Below are 17,140 nucleotides of genomic sequence, written 5' to 3'. Positions count from 1 at the left end.
CCTGCATCAGTAACATGTGGTTGAACTAGAAAGTATCAGAGAGTGTCTGAGAGCATAACTGCAATTAATTGAAAGAGCATATTCAATTTTCCTTTCCTTTCCCATGAATTAAATGATTCTGTAGTAATTAAATCCTTATTTTTCAGCAACTCTTCTAAACAGCTTACTCTCAATCCTAAATTAAAGTACTATCAACATATGCATCTCATTAAAAAACAAAACAAAAGTGTCCCAGCTACAACTGTGCTTAATTGTGTTAAGTAGTCAGGAAGCCTACTTCTTGCTCAGTCATTACCTGTCAGGGTTAATAAGCAACATGTTGGATAGGGGACGTTAACCAGGTAAAAACCAGAACCTAGTGACCTTTTCTCCCCCTGACTTTCTCCAGAAAGAGGAGTGGGATAGTTTTAAGGGAAGAACTTCTGTTTTAAGGGTAAGAGACTGTTTATGGCCCTTTTTTCCGTTCAACATGTAATGGAGGAATTGTGAGTCTGCTCCAGATATGTTGTGGTCGTGTAAAGGGAGCTTTTCAAATTGCTATACAGTGTATGCACTATAGCTGCAGTCCTGGAACTGGATCTCTGGGAGCAGTTGAAGTCAGGTCAGTTGCTTGTGTTCACACATGCCTATGCATTCCCTGCAATGTTGCAATGTTTCGGATGCAAACACTACCAGAGACATTTAGAATGGGGGATGGGGAAGGAAGAGTAGTTTTGATAGGAATTTTTAAAGTAAAACGTAACAGGAATCTCTTTCCTTAAACTCTTACATTTTGAGTCCTAATCCAAGATGACCATGTGCCATCAAGTGTCCTAAACATCATCATTCTATGCTGCCATATGGTGGGGTTTAAACAGTCATGCAGATCCGCATATTCTATTAAATTCTCCTGAAAATTTACCTGCCTGGGGACAATATCTACTCCTGCACCTTTTGTGTTGATGATGGATGCCCGTAACAGAAAACATACAGTATTCTATTTGCCAATTCACTGGGGGAAAAGAAAGTGCCTACCCTGCACACGTAGGATTTTGCCAGGCTGAGTTAGTATCTGCTTAGTGGAAGCCAATCAGCTGGTGCCTTTACAGTTCTTTTGGTTGCACAAAACACCACATTATCAGAAAAATCCAGCAAAATAGCATCAGTCCTCTGAACTGAACTAAGCATAATTCATCCTCGTTGTAAGACCAGCTCTAGACTTGCAAGTAGGTAATGAAAATGCTGCCATAGGGGATGCTCACCTGGGTTTTCGAGGGCTGACAGACTAATTCATACCATCTGTTCTCTGGGATTCCAGCAATCTCAGATGGCCCAGTGGAACAGGAGTAGCTATTTCAGGAGCTCTGGTAGCAGAGATGTGAATCCCGACCTTCAAGCTGAAAGGCAGACTGCCTCCTTCAGTGTGGAGAGGCTCACTACCATATTGGATGGAGGTGCTGACAACACCAGGACACGGAGGGCAGTAGGTGAGTGGCCTTTAGAAGACTTGATGCTTTCTGAATGAGAGAGACATTTCCATGTCCCTGTTATGTCTGTTTCTTCTCTGCAGTGGTGACTCTTATACCCAGTGAGGAACCGTCTCCTCAGATCAAGCAATAAAAAATTAAAGCAAATAAAATGTCATAAGGGGCCGATAATTCTCTGAAGGGCCAAAGGTCCCTGCTTTATCTGCTTCTGTAGCTGTTCCGACTGGATCAAGTCTCTACCTGGCTCCGCTCTGCAGTTTTTTAGGCTGGGAGGTGCATTTGAAATTGTACTAAAGGTCACAGATTCAAAACCCCGGTCTGTATACATATTTCACAATGACCATCAAGTTCAGAACATTACAAGCTTTCATAAAGGACTGTACTCAACATATTGTGATACACAACGTTGTATGCAACCAGTTGATTCAATTGCTTATTCTTTGGGGTTCAGACCCATTGTCATAAATCTAAAGGGAAGGGTAACCACCTTTCTGCATACAGTGCTATAAAATCCCTCCTGGCCAGAGGCAAAACCCTTTCACCTGTAAAGGGTTAAGAAGCTAAGGTAACCTAGCTGGCACCTGACCCAAAATGACCAATGAGAGGACAAGATACTTTCAAATCTGGAGTGGGGGGAACAAAGGGTTTGTCTGTCTGTGTGATGATTCTGCCAGGAACAGATCAGGAATGCAGCCTCACGACTCCTGTTAAGTTAGTAAGTAATCTAGATAGAGATGAGTTAGATTTCCTTTTGTTTAATGGCTGGTAAAATAAGTTGTGCTGGATGGAATGTATATTCCTGTTTTTGTGTCTTTTTGTAACTTAAGATTTTGCCTAGAGGGATTCTCTATGTTTTGAATCTGATTATCTTGTAAGGTATTTACCATCTTGATTTTACAGAGGTGATTCTTTTACCTTTTCTTTAATTAAAATTCTTCTTTTAAGAACCTGATTGATTTTTCATCGTTCTTAAGATCCAAGGGTTTGGGTCTGTGTTCACCTGTACAAATTGGTGAGGATTCTTATCAAGCCTTCCCCAGGAAAGGGGGTGTAGGGCTTGGGGGGATATTTTTGGGGAAGACGTCTCCAAGTGGTCTCTTTCCCTGGTCTTTATTTAAAACGCTTGGTTGTGGCAGCATACGGTTCAAGGACAAGGCAAAGTTTGTACCTTGGGGAAGTTTTTAACCTAAGCTGGTATGAATAAGCTTAGGGGGTCTTTCATGCGGGTCCCCACATCTGTACCCTAGAGTTCAGAGTGGGGAAGGAAACTTGACACCCCTGTTCTCCCCTAGGGGTGTCTGGACCCTGACTGTCACACTCCCTAACTACAAGTAGGCAACTGATTTGACTGGTCCTTCCTACCCTGCTGCATAGAGAGCTGGGATCCCAGAGTGCATTGCTCCACATGATGCACATGTCCCCTGGGCACTGTCCCCCAGCTGAGGCAGTATGGGACAGTGGCCAGGGTAGTCCTAGGATGCACTGACACAAAGACAGTGATGCAGCATGGTATGGGTGGGCAGGCAAACACAGTTGGATACAGGGTTGTGTTACGAAACACCGGCTGTGTGGACACAATACAATGTGGTGTGGTAGCCGTGTCAAACGAGCATGTCATGACCAGGTTACCATACCGCTTGTACTCACCATGCAGACAGGACTCTGGAGGTAGCCTGGCTGCAAACAAAGCCTACAGCCATGCCAATGCCAAGGAGGGGGCCAGAGCGGGAGCATGTGTGGTCTGGAGGAGGTTTCTGGCCTTGTCATGCGAAGGAGGGCTGGAAAACAGATCACTAAAATTAAGCTGTGAAGGGAAGAGGGGGATTCTGTGAGTTTGATCAGGTCGAATCCTTGCCTGTGTAGATCACATAGCTCTGCCTCACCTGAAATAGATGCTGGGACCAGAGTTGTCTGCAGAGAGTTCTGCCAGGTGAGGCTTTCCCTGTGGGCAGCCAACACCGTGGTAAAGCTTTCCATGGCTGCAGCTTGCTTTCAAACACAGCTCAGGGTTTGCTGAGAGACTAATCATATTGGGGCAGAGGACCCCAAGCTGTATTACCGCAGAGTGAGCTCTCCTGTTCTGTTTTACAGAGGCAGTTATCCACAGTGACCCCGGCTTTAGCAGAGAAAACCAATACTTTCAGAGCCAGAATGAGAGGTATGAAGCAGCAGTCAGAAAGTCTGTCCACCTCAAAGAGAAGATGCATCAAATGGGATGGACTGAAAACAGGCCTGAAATTAAGTACTGCTACAGGTAATGGCTTTAATATTGTTATTATTTTTCTTTTAAAAAAAAATCTGCTTAAATCACACACACCCCAGTTAAGAGGCTGGAGGCTGCAACTGTTAATGGACGGATTAACAGGGGTTCCCCCACAAGCATGCTACAGATTTTTACTTTAGCACTCTGCCTCAGAGGAAAGAAAAACATTGGTATAAAACTCCAAGGGAACCACTCAAGAAGTAGCATACAGCTGCTCCTGCAGAGTAATAAAGGTGACTCAGCATACTGGAAATGGCAGCAGATCCAGCTTCCTCGCACTGTCCTTTCACACTCCCTTCCCACGGGTGCTGCTTGTGAAGACAGATGTGGCCTGGAAGAACTCAGGCCGGGCTCCCAACTCACATGATCCACAAGAACAACCAGAAACACATTAAAAATTCCGAGTTGAAATGTGCGAGTGGAAGGTCAGCATTTACCCGCGAGGTGGTGGCATGAGGCCTGGACTGATAACTCCGATTCCCCATGAAAGGTTCTCATCCCCACAGTTGAAACCAGAGAATGCCGTCCCAACTGACTTTTTAAGTCTCTTCCGTAGGATAAAACGCTACTCCAGCGAAAGGCCACTAGTACGACAATCTGACAACGTGGTTTGCAAACAGTCACTGCAGCTCAGCTTTTGAATTCATGAAAAAGGCAGGGAATTTACAAAGTTGTTGGATAAGTTCCATTTTTTTAATAAAAAAATGTTTGGTTCGTGTATTTATTTAGCTATATGCATAAAGGAGGAAAGCTGCTACCCTGGGTTCTGGGCTCCTTTGATAGAATTTTTAAATGCAATGACAAAATAACCAGCGGCTTTCCCCAACCAGAAAATAAGAAAATAACTAATCAGCACCCTGATGATAACCCACCACATCTGCTTTCATCAGGGCCCTTTCCCCATTTACATTAATGGGACTAGTCATGTGCTTCCAGTTAAGCGTGTGCATAAGTGCTTTGTTGAAACAGGGCTGAGTACCTTGCAGGAGGACCGAGTCCCTAGCCTGCATCTCATATATAATCACATGGCAAGTTCTTCAAAGGGCCTCACAGTGCTGGAGATTGTCAGGGTTCCCTCCCCACTCTGAACTCTGGGGTACAGATGTGCATGAAAGACCCCATAAGCTTATTTCTACCAGCTTAGGTTAAAAACTTCCCCAAGGCACAAATCCTTCCTTGTCCTTGGACAGTATTGCTGCCACCACCAAGTGAGTTAGACAAAGATTCAGGAAAAGGACCACTTGGAGTTCCTGTTTCCCCAAAATATCCCCCCAAACCTCTACACCCCCTTTCCTGGAGAGGCTTGAGAATAATATACCAACCAACAGGTTAACCAAGTAAGCACAGACCAGACCCTTGAGTTTTTATGACACGAAAAACCAATCAGGTTCTTAAAAGAAGAACTTTATTATAAAGAAAAAAGTAAAAGAAGCACTTCTATAAAATCAGGATGGAAGGTAATTTTACAGGGTAATAAGATTTAAAACACACAGGATTCCCCTCTAGGCTCAACTTCAAATTTACAAAAAGCAGGAATAAACCTCCCTCTTAGCGTAGGAAAAATTCACAAGCTAAAACTAAAGATAATCTAACGCATTTCCTTGCTATTACTGACAATTTTTGTAATCTTAGATGCTTATTTCAGGTAGGGTTTTAGGAGATGTTTTTTTCCTGCCCTGGTCCCTCTCTGTCCGAGAGAGAACAACAAAGAGGGCACAAACAAAAACCTCCCCCCACAGATTTGAAAGGATCTTCTTCCCTTATTGGTCCTTTTGGTCAGGTGCCAACCAGGTTATTTGAGCTTCTTAACCCCGTACAGGTAAAGGAGGGATTTTATGCTACCCTTAGCTGTATGTTTATGACAGAGATAGCGAAACAGTGGCAAGTATCTCTACAAACTGTTTTGAAAATTCATTTTTAATAATGTATATTCCTAGCTAGCTAGCTAAAGCGTGTATCACTATTGTCCAGTGCAATCTTCCTTCAACCATTCCCTTACACACATTTCTTCCGCCCCACCCTAGATGATCTTGAAGCTCTCCAAGGTCCTGTATAACAGGAAGGGGATGATCATTTATCAAAGAGAACAGGTGTCCATCAGTTTCTAACAGAGGTTCCTGTGGTGGCATTGCAGTAAAACAAGGGGTTGCGAATGATCTAAGATAGATTAGATTCAAGATAGATAGATCTAAAATAGATTAATCAGCTCCGCTGAGCAAAGATTTCCACATGTGACAAAACATGAGCTACCTTCTGTGCAGAAGGAGAAACTCCAGAAGGAAGGTACTTCAGACTCCTTCTACTTCTTCTCACTGTTTCTATTTTATACAAATAATTAAATATTTTACAAAAGAGAAATTTTCACCATGTGCTACTGAAATGAGATTATCTAAGTTCCTATGGGCTGCAGAATCTTAGAATGCACCATTCTGGGACGGCACCATGCAGTTGAGACGGCTGGCATGTTGTCAGAGGAACTGACTAGACATTTTAAAAAAAAGTTAGGTAAGTTCAAAGTTGTCTAAGTCCTAAGTGACAGCAGATGCAGCTCAGTCTGTTCCAGCTGAAATCAGTGATATTCAGTATTTTTGGTTGTGATTTAAATAGAAGGAAGAGGAAAGATGAAAGGGGGAAAAGAGAAGAAAGGGTTAATAAAAATCAAAGAAAGTTTAGGGGTTGGATGGTGTTTTTTAGAATCTCAGTTCAATACTACTAAGCTGATCCGAAAAGAGAGAACACCTTTCCACATTGCCAATTAAAAGACAAGGGAGGTGTAATCATCAAACAAATAACTCTCAAGCAAGGTATGCTATTAAAGACAAAACAGAACCAGCTTTGAAGGATTATTTTTCTCGCACTTCCTGTGTAGATGCATTCTGTTACAAAATTAATTCAAAAGGTCAGTAACAATGGGAACTCAGAACTGATAGGTGCTGAAGTTTTTTTAAAAATGCCTTATGCATTGGGACGGTTGCATTAACCATATTCTTGGAACTAGCACTCATGCAGAATACTGTCCGTACGTTCCTTTCAGGGCACTTGGAGGAGACCTAGCATTTAACGTCCACAGAGTCTTTAAGAACAGTATCTTGGCCCTGGGAACAGATGAACAGATTGCCAAGTGGATCCCACCTGCTGACAAATACCACATTATAGGAACCTATGCTCAAACTGAATTGGGACATGGTAAGTTTACAGAGAAAATGTAGCTTTTCCTTAGGAAGAAAAACACTGGCCCAGATGCTCAATTGGTGTAAATTGGCTCAGCCTCATGGACTTCATCTTAGGATATGGCCAAAGATTTTTTACAACATGAGACGCCCTTTGGGTCAATCAGCTGCTCCCACCCAACAAATTTCAGAGACTTGAGTTTAGAGGCTGTGGAGATGTTCAGCTGTGGATTGCACGAGAGTCCCAAAGGAAGAGGAAAAGCCTTTCTCGCTTTATAGAGCTGGCAGGAAAAAAATGAGTGTCAGAGAAAGTCTGCTGGAAGCTGAGCTTTGCTTTTTGATTCTGAAAAGTTCAGGTGGTGGAAGGGGAAGACTTGCAGTTGGATGCCAGAAAACAGGGATCCAAGAGGGTCACCCTCATCCCAGGAGTTGGTTGGGGGGATATATTTGGTTATACGTTTTCTATTCCTGGGAGAGGGATTTGCCAGGTTACATCAAGGGTAGATGTGCTTGGGAGATGGGTTTTAGGGTAGCACTCACCAGGCTGGTTCCAAGCCAGAAAGTAAACCACAACATTTGGGGAGTGTCCATACTAGCTTCCAAAAAGGTGTAACGACTGCAAGTTAACTCAGGGAAAAAAAAGATAGTGTAAAAAGACTCCAGAAGCCAACCGGTTAGGCCCAGCCTTAAATATCCTATGGAGACAGCTGCAAGGGCCTGCACTGAATGCACAGTCTCTGGCAGATCCTTCTCTGAGAGGAAGGGGTCTGGTAGGAAGGGAGAGCTAACGATCTACCAGAGGTCCCGTGTCACTTTTCTTCAGTGAGGCCTCAAGGATGTGGTGTCTGTCTCTCAGAGACCCTTCTGACATACTGAGGGATTATGTCCATTTATTTTTGTGCAGGGACATTTCTTCGGGGTTTGGAGACAACAGCGGTTTTTGACATTTCCACTCAGGAATTTACACTGAATACACCAAAGATCTCTGCAATGAAGTGGTGGCCTGGAGACTGTAAGTACCAAACTCAGAATTACACTCTAGTGTTCCTAGTCTGCACCATTCAGTCACTCTCCTCTCCCGCTCCCCGACTTAACTTGGCATGTGGGTGTCAAAGCTGCCTTTGCTTACTCCCTAAAACATATTAGGATTACATTTTAAAGCTGAGCTTTGTGACTGGGTGAGCCACTTGTTGTAAATATTTATTCATGTATTTAAAAGTCAAAAGGGACCATTATGATCATCTAGACTGACCTCCAGCACAGCACAGGCCAGAGAGATCCACCCAGTGACTCCTGCTATGCAGGGAATCCTTCTTCTCTACTCCAAGTGACACTGTGTGCCCAGTGACTTGTGGTTGAACTAAAACAGATCTTGGAGTTACTTCCAGTCTCAATTTAAAGACTCAAGTGATAGTGAATTTATCACCCCCTTTGGTAAGTTGTTCCAGAGGTTAATTATCCCCCACTGTTAAACATTTCACCCTAACTCCAATTAAAAATTTCTAGCTTCAATTTCCAGCAACTGGATCTTGTTAAGCCTTTGGGTAAGTCGACATGGCAACTGGAGATGTGATTGCAGCATGTATGGACACACCTCAGATAGCTTTAACCTCGCACACTTGGGTAGCAGAGCAGTGAAGCTGCAGTAACATGGGCTACAGCATGGGCAGTTCAATCCTGCCTGGAACCCTGGGTACTCACTCGGTTGGCTACTCCGCGGTACCATGGTTTCACTGCTGTTGATACTCTTGCTAGCTCGAGTGAAGCTAGCTCGTGTACATCTACACATGCTGCAAGCACACCTCCAAATGCAGTGTGGAGATACAAAAAGAACAGGAGGACTTGTGGCACCTTAGAGACTAACCAATTTATCTGAGCATAAGCTTTCGTGAGCTACAGCTCACTGCATCGGATGCATACCGTGGAAACTGCAGCAGACTTTAGCTCACGAAAGCTCATGCTCAAATAAATTGGTTAGTCTCTAAGGTGCCGCAAGTACTCCTTTCTTTTTGCGAATACAGACTAACCCGGCTGCTACTCTGAAACCTGTGGAAATACAGACTCTGCCTGCTGTAGCAAAGGGCTCCCTCCTGTGGTGTGCAGTGATCACTCAGTGCTTAAGGCGCTTGCGAGAGCTCTGCTTTATTCTCTGTCCAGTTCCAACTGACTGTGTTTAACAAGAGCTTCACCACACCCCAACCAGCATCTGTCTGAGAAGCTCAGCCCTAAAAGCCACAGTCCCCAATATCACAAGTGGCTGATGTCTTCTCCCTGCGTAGGTACTCACAGATCACAATTAACCCTGCGATCAGTTTGCTACCAGCAGGTGGCAGGCTTTCCCAAAATACCTTTAGAAATTAGAAACCAGCGAAAGGACTGGGTTTTGTCCCCTCAGTCTGCATGTGGAAGGAAGGTAGGAATAGTTTTCTGATTACAGAGAAGGATGGAACCAGGAGCCGTGGGATCAGGGCATTCATTTCTTGTGCTAGTTTCCTTATCTGTAACACTGGGATAACACACCCAGTACCCCCTGTGCAGGATGTTGAGAGGACAAATTCACTAATGTCGGGAAAGCTACAGAAGTGCAGAGTATCAGAACCTATACTCACAAGCCAGTGTCTCAGGTTCCCCTTGGTTTGAGGATGGCACGTTCCACATACAACTGCAGAACCCAAGGCAATTACTACAAAATACTTCACACTTCAATAGCATCTTAAATATTCTAGGACCTGTATGAACATTAACTATTTACGTAGATGAATCTCCTCATTTCAAAGGGAAACTGAGGCAGGAGGATTAAGTGATTTGCACAAGATAATCCAGAAAATGAACAGTGCTAGGAGAACTACTCAGGGACTTCCTGGCTCCCAAGGTCCCTGCTCAATCCACTAGATCACATCTTCCTCGAGGAACCATTCACTATCGACTACTACATGTGTTACGTCAAACAGAACCAGTCTGCTGCATTGAACTATAAAAGCATTTATTGTATCTAATCTTAGAGAAACCTGGTATTCTTTCTCCTTCTAGTGGGCAGATCAGCAACCCACGCTGTGGTTTTTGCCCAGTTGTATATTAAAGGAAAGTGCTATGGTTTGCATGCCTTCATCCTGCAGATCCGCAGCCTTTGTGACCATTCACCTGTGCCAGGTAATTTACTCCAGATCCTACAGTGATGCTTCAGTTACCTTGTCTAGTTCACTCTCAACATATTTTCTAAACACTGGGCCGGAATTTTGAATAGTTCTACATGGACACCTGACAACTGTCCCAATGTAGCACCAAGTACTTATAAAGATATTCCTGAAGTTCCAGGGGAGTCACAAGCAGTGTTTACAATTGTCAAACATTGACCCAGCATAGCTATAATTCCCCCAAGCCCTTTAACTGAAGAATCATTGGTAATGCCCTTTGGCAGCTTCAGCCTAAATCTACTTTCAATTGTGAAATGTCAAGGCTCCTAGCTGTGCTGCTGTGTCCATTTTTGGTATTAACATTTGAACCCTGGTCCCCAGGCAGCACCTATAAATCAGTAGATAGGTAAGGTAGGCAGACAGCCCTTTGAGATTCAGTTACCTCCCTCGCACCCTAGGAAAAGTTTTCTTCAAGGGAAGGGTCAGGGAGTTGAATTTTACCTTGTGCTAGATCTACAAACCTATTGAAGTACTAAGAAAAACAAAGTTCCAATGGAAGTAAACAGGATCCATCTTCCCATTCCTTAGGGGTCACTGTGGGAGACATCGGTCCCAAAATGAATTTTGAACACATTGACAATGGCTATCTCATGCTACAGAACATTAATATTCCCAGAGAAAACATGCTGAGCAGATTCTCTCAGGTACGTGATGCATTAAATCACAAACACTTCAAGCAGATCCAAAAACATCTAGAGTTATGGAAAAATGTTATCCTCAGATATGCATGCAACTTCAGTTGAACTCACTGGGAATTGTAGATGAGGATGGAATTTACCTGTATCCTAAATGTACTCTGTACATCAGGAATTACAAGTTAGCGGTTAAGGCAGCGGCTCCCAAACATGTGCCCTGCATGACCCCATTTTCAGATGTGTTCCTTCCCGCAGCCCCAGACAGGATGGAGGGCGCCATTTGAAAATGGCAGCCTCCATGCAGCCTGATCTTGCACACACCCTACACACAAGGTCATGTTGCGTGGAGGATGCCATGTTGCTTTACAAAAGGGCATCCTTTGCACAGTGTGACCTCCCACACGCATGGTGTGTGTGTGAAGTCATGCTGCATGGAAGGTGCCATTTTGTAGAGCAAAATAGCATCTTCCATGCAGCATGACCTCACACGTATGGCTGTGCCGTGTGGAGAGCACCATTTTGTAAAATGGTATCCTCCACACATGCAGGATTGCTGCAACCTCATCCGCTGATGGAGTGACCCCGCTTGGGGTCACAACCCACAGTTTGGGAACTGCTGTGATAAAGATTATGATGCAGGCAAAATATATTAGTGTCAGCAGAAGAAAGAGCATGTGTATCTTAAAATGGGTACTTTGTCCCTTAAATACTGGAATATTTAGTTCCATGTTCATTTTGCTCAATACAAAATGACCACAGAACCATCTATTTTACTGAAGACAACTATTGCCCTCCATGGGTGCTGTTTTATTACTCTGTATTTCAAAGTCTAGGTTCTACCGGATGGCACCTACATGAAACAAGGGTCTGATAAGATTAACTACTTGACCATGATTGTGACACGTGTTCAGATGCTTTGGACTGAAGTTATACCCATGCTGTTGAGGGCCTGCACCATCGCCATCAGATATTCTGTGGTTCGCCGGCAGTCCAAGTTGAACCCTAGGTAATGGCATGCAGATAAACAAGGGGGACAGGTGCAGTGTCACACTGTGCCCCCCTTCTCTATTTTATGCTTTTATTCCTGTCTCCTTTCACACGTGATCTCATCACCGTGTCATCAGTTTATTCACCTTTCTATTTGAGAAAGGAAATTAACATCTTCCATCGCTATTCACACTAACAACTTTTCAGCCAAATCCCAGGAGACCCCATTCACAATTACTGTCTGAGATAAGACCCAAGCTTTATATACTCCAACAGCCAGGAAAGATCACTTGTTATCTTCTCCCTGATTGGCCTTCCTTCATGATTACATAATCCAGCAGAATCTTGAAAAAAACACTGATGGGGTAGAGAATTCTTCTTCAGTCCCATTCTATTAGTGGATGAGACATTAAACTGATTCGCTAGTGAATGCAGTGTTGGTGTAGCCATGTCACTCCCAAACCTGAAGAAGAGCTCTGTGTAGCTCGAAAGTTTCTCTTTTTCACCAACAGTTGGTCCAGTAAAAGATATTACCTCACCCACTTTGTCCCTAGTGAATAGCTACATTGTAGAATTTTTATTAGCATTATAAGTCCCCGTGTAATGACTGTGTTAGATGGCTATTGTACAATTGACTTAGACCCAAAACTTTAAATACTTTCATGATTGATTTATTTATTTTAGAATTCCAGTGAAAACAAAGTCTCCTTCAAATGTGCAACTCAAACACTGCACCAGTTTGCTAATAGGAAGCTGACTAGTTCAGTTTCACGGGCAAGCTCAATTTTGGGCAAAAACTAAACACAGAAAAAAGTGAAGAATAAATTAGACTATTAAAAAAAGCAGTAAGGTCCAAATATTTTCATAAGAAATGCAGGGTTTGACCCAAAGGATAGGTATTATATACTTTTATAATCTTTAATCTAACAGTGCACATTAAAAAATACACATTCTGTATTCAAGAGAGCTTTTGAAGTTTGACCATTTGGATTGGACTATTAATACTGATAATAACACCAGACAATCTGTAAGTGTGTGTCTCTGTGTAATGAAGTTGTTGCTGTTGCTAGGGCTTTTCCACTTCTATTTTCGATTATTCTTTCCCCCAGTTGAAGAAGAAATTTTGCTGAAGCACCTTTAACCTTCTGTGCCTTTATTACAGAAACATTGGTAGGAGTTGGTCAGTTTGTGAGCTGCTTTCAGACCAGAGGAGCCTGCTTGCAAAGCAAAAATACTTTGGGCTCCTTAGATTACAAAGGCATTTCAAACTAAACTAATAATAATTGCTGTCCACAGCCTTCCATACTTTATAATCAGAAATCATCTTCCTACAGTGACCCAGAGGCAAAAATCCTAGACTACCAGACTCAGCAACAGAAGCTACTACCTCTGCTAGCAACAGCCTATGCCTTTCATTTCATGAATGCCTTCGTGAATGAGTTCTACAACAAAGGATACACCGAGATCAAACAGGGGAATTTTGATTCACTACCTGAGGTAATTTGCAACAAAAATAATAAAATAATCATTACCATTATTTGCACACACTGTGCATTTTAATCCCTAGATCTCACAAATAATTTACAAAGCACCCCACTAGACAGATGGGAAACTGAACCACTAGGATCTTAAATTATTTGCCCAAGGCCCACAGAGAGATTACAACTCAGATCTGGACATCCAGAGTTATCTGCATGCAAGAGACAACATCTGAAAGGTTTTTTTAGCTTGAGAAAACATTGTTTTAATGATCCAACAGATCAACGTGGCTCAGATTTACTTCAGTCTTTCCACACTCTCAAAAAATTAACTTCTGGGCTAGGATTGCCAATTTTGGTTGTACATATTCCTGGACGTTTAATCACATATCAATCTTTAATTAAAGATCAATCTTTAATTCCTGGAGACGCCAGGACAATCCTAGAGGGTTGGCAAAACTATTCTGGGCTGAGAACCAGTATGTAACTTTGGGGGGAAAACCAGTGAGTGCCTGTAAATTGGGGTGAGGAGTGCACTCAGGGTAGGGGGAACAAGGCATGAAGAGGTGAGGTGGGGGCAGAGAGGAGCGGAAAGAGGCAGACCCCGCATGGGGCCTTGGGGAAAAGGGCAGAGGTTAAACACCCCCAGAGAAATAAGGAAGCTGGAGCCTGAGACTCCCTCATGTGAATGCTGCAGCATGAATTAAAAGGGATCTAGTTTGTATCAATGCACTCCTCTTCAAACAGGACTAAGTTAATGCAAACTAGCTACCTTTTCGTTCCACGTGAGAGAGTTACAGTGTAGGAATGCTGCAAGTCACATGCCCATAGTCGAAACTGTGGGGCCACGTAGACTTAGCCTATGAATCACCAGGCAGCATGGTTTAGAAAAAGCGTACATGGTGTGAGCATGTGCAAATTTGCAAGGACACAAGTGGACAAAAATCAGGCCCTTGAGTTTGCCTGCAGCCAGAGGACCCACACTAAAGTAGTCAGACTTACCAGAGAATACCGTACTTTAGCTTTTTATAAACTTTTAATGGCCGTCATCACAGAAATTGTGTGGCCAAAGGCCAAACTCCTTCACTGTTAACAATGTGTCTGCTTTATACAGCTTCATGCACTTACTTCAGGCCTTAAAGCCATAATTACAGACTACTGTACGGCTGGGGCGGAGGTCTGTCTCAGAGCCTGTGGAGGACATGGTTACTCTGCGCTGAGTGGACTCCCTTTTTTGTATACTAAATTAGTCGCTTCTTGTATTTACGAAGGGGAAAACACAGTTCTGTTCCTGCAGACTGCCAGGTAACTATTCATTCCTGTTTGTGTAATAACCTGCCTCCGAGTCCTCTCACTCCCTACAGCATCTTCTCCAAAGCAGTTAAGGACATCAACAGCTTTCCTATAATGCATGCCCAAATCAAACCCATTTCACAAATGATTCAGTTTTCACGCCCACAGGCAGGAAAGGAGGGGAAACAGTCACTGTCCATCCCTACTGCTCCGGGTCTTGAGATTCCATGGTGATGGTGGTTTGTAAACAGATTGGATACGTTGTACCTACCTCAAGATTTTTGTCACGGGGAGGTGAAGTGAAAATACCCCTCCACACAATAACAGTCAGGGAAAGAGTTTTCAATGGAATTTGTTGCCTTTTAAGGTAATTTTAAATTAAGCTTAAATTTTGAGAAGGTAAACTTGTTCCACTTAGACCAGGCTGTGGTCTGTTCCAGTAATGTTGTTTTCCTTTGGATACATAGTCTGCTAATTATCTGCAGCGGATAAAACGCAGGAAAGGTGCAGTGCTAATATCTAATTGAGTAATAAAACATGCACTTAGCTAAAATGGGAAAAATCTAGTCCACGTCCCAAGAGAGCGAGATCCACCCCACCCCTCCACCACTACCCACCCACTGCGTTTGCTGGCAGTACCTGCAGCAATGCACAGACAGGACGGACTCAGAGATGACCTCTGTACTGTAGCCTATTGCTTCTGGAGATGGTCCATCCAGCTCAAGGCTGAGTCACGTCAATGGGACTTGGTGGTGAAGCTCACACTGCTTCTGTCTGTCTCCCTGTGCATGGAAAAAGAGATTCAGTCAGAGGTGAAAGCAAGCCGGTGCACCGTACCTGGACCGGCTTTCCCAGACAGCAATTTAAAGCCCTGGGGTAAGTTGCGGCGGGGCTCCGGCCGGGATTTAATGGGCCCCGGAGCTCCAGCCCCCACTACCGCCCTGGGGCCATTTAAATCCCCACCGGAGCCCTGCTGCCGAAGCCCTGGGGTAGCGGCGGCGGGGCTCCGGAGGAGATTTAAAGGGCTGGGGCGGTAGCAGCGGCTGGAGCCCTGGGGCCCTTTAAATCCCCGACGGAGCCCCCCCCCACACCTCTACCCCAGGGCTCAGGTAGCAGGGCTCAAGCAGGGATTTAAAGGCCCGGGGCAGTAGCGGCGGCTAGAGCCCTGGGGCCCTTTAAATCCTCGCCAGAGCCCCACCGCCGCTACCCCAGGGCTCGGGCAGCAGGGCTCAGGCGGGGATTTAAAGGGCTCGGGGCTCCGGCAGCCGCTACCATAGCAGAGTCCCAGGCCCTTTAAAGCTCTGCCAGAGCCCCGAGCCCCGGGGTAGCGGTGGCAGCCGGGAGCCCCCAGGGCTCCTCAGTAATTTAAAAGGCCCGGGCTCTGCTGCGGTAGCTGGAGCCCTGGGCCCTTTAAATCGCCCCCGAGCCCCGGGGCTCCCAGCCGCCTCTGCAGCTGGTAGCTCAAGGGTGGTTTAAAGGGCCCCGGGCTCCCAGCCACCACTACGGCAGCTGGAGCCCTGGCCCTTTAAATCCAGATGACCATCCGTCCTGTCTGTGCATTGCTGCAGGTACTGCCAGCAAACGCAGGGGGTGGGTAGTGGAGGAGGGGTGGGGTGGATCTCGCTCTCTTGCTCTCTCGGGACATGGACTAGATTTTTCCCATTTTAGCTAAGTGCATGTTTCATTACTCCAATTAGATGTTAGCACTGCACCTTTCCTGCATTTTATCCGCTGCAGATAATTAGCAGACTATGTATCCAAAGGAAAACAACATCACTGGAACAGGCCACAGCCTGGTCTAAGTGGAACAAGTTTACCGTCTCAAAATTTAAGGGATTCAAGTCCCCGCCTCTTCCGGTTGAGGCCACGCCCCCTGTTCAGGACTCCGGTGTACCAGTAAGTCCTCTAACTTACTTTCACCCCTGGATTCAGTATTTGGGGCTCTCATGTCAACATCTTTCATGCTTATGCAGGTTTTTTTTTTAAGGGGATAAATGCACCAAACACAAATTGCCTTTAACTTTCCTAGTTTTGTGGCTCATGCAGTTTTAAAGAGAACTATCTAATTATCACACAGATGGAATCCTGTTAACAGCAATATCAACACCAATTCTAGACATTCATCAGGACACAAACATTAGACAGACCCTGTGGAAAGCCAGGCCCATCACATCAGGTTGCTGCAAACAGCACACAGAAAACAAAATCCCTGTTAACTGATTGTGGATTTTAGACTTTTGACGGGTCATAGGAACTCACTGCTCCTCCCTCACCACACAGAGAGGCTCATGACACCTTGCAGTAGTTTGCACAGAACAAACAGGTTCAGTGCAGCCTATTGCATCTGCAACGAACAGATTCTTTAAGGATGCATGTCCTAACGTGAAAACTAAACTAAAATTCAACCCAGGTTTGAAGTCCACTAGTTAAGCCCGACTCGCAAAGCCATGTTCTTTCCCCAGGCTCTGTGCACCATGGAGGCAGAGTGCTTGGCTCCCATAGAGGAGTGGGGAGCAGCTTGGGTTACTAAGCAGCCAAAAGGAGTTATTGCTTAACACGGGGTGTAGGATCTGTCCAGCCTTGCTTGGCTAGCTGGATGTCAAATCTGATGCAGTCTGGGGGGGATGCACAGGAGGAGACAGGAGCTTGTGACA

General features: G+C 44.6%; 2 protein-coding genes across 3 annotated transcripts in view; one reads left to right on the top strand and one right to left on the bottom strand.

Annotated features, from left to right (window-relative positions):
* Nucleotides 1-17,140, bottom strand: part of KCTD6 (potassium channel tetramerization domain containing 6) — a 46,264-nt gene that overhangs the window by 6,575 nt on the left and 22,549 nt on the right. The window contains exons 4-5 of one of the 2 annotated variants that reach the window (XM_077821974.1): nt 15,126-15,268; nt 1,242-1,579 (exon numbers count right to left, since the gene is read on the bottom strand). In XM_077821974.1, the coding sequence (XP_077678100.1) occupies nt 15,223-15,268 (46 nt within the window). In that variant the 3' untranslated portion in view covers nt 1,242-1,579; nt 15,126-15,222. The remainder of the gene's footprint in view (nt 1-1,241; nt 1,580-15,125; nt 15,269-17,140) is intronic. The other variant, XM_077821973.1, reaches the window with a different exon arrangement.
* The window catches only part of ACOX2 (acyl-CoA oxidase 2), a 30,154-nt gene that overhangs the window by 469 nt on the left and 12,545 nt on the right, over nt 1-17,140 (top strand). Inside the window, exons 2-10 of the mRNA XM_077821968.1 lie at nt 1,298-1,466; nt 3,558-3,720; nt 6,764-6,915; nt 7,804-7,911; nt 9,930-10,049; nt 10,622-10,737; nt 11,562-11,734; nt 13,050-13,212; nt 14,308-14,498. Of these exons, the coding sequence (XP_077678094.1) occupies nt 1,298-1,466; nt 3,558-3,720; nt 6,764-6,915; nt 7,804-7,911; nt 9,930-10,049; nt 10,622-10,737; nt 11,562-11,734; nt 13,050-13,212; nt 14,308-14,498 (1,355 nt within the window). The remainder of the gene's footprint in view (nt 1-1,297; nt 1,467-3,557; nt 3,721-6,763; nt 6,916-7,803; nt 7,912-9,929; nt 10,050-10,621; nt 10,738-11,561; nt 11,735-13,049; nt 13,213-14,307; nt 14,499-17,140) is intronic.

Source organism: Eretmochelys imbricata, chromosome 7 (genome assembly GCF_965152235.1).
Source record: "Eretmochelys imbricata isolate rEreImb1 chromosome 7, rEreImb1.hap1, whole genome shotgun sequence".
NCBI lineage: Eukaryota > Metazoa > Chordata > Testudines > Cheloniidae > Eretmochelys > Eretmochelys imbricata.
Note: the sequence above shows the minus strand (reverse complement) of the source record. Positions and strands in the feature narration are given on the sequence as shown.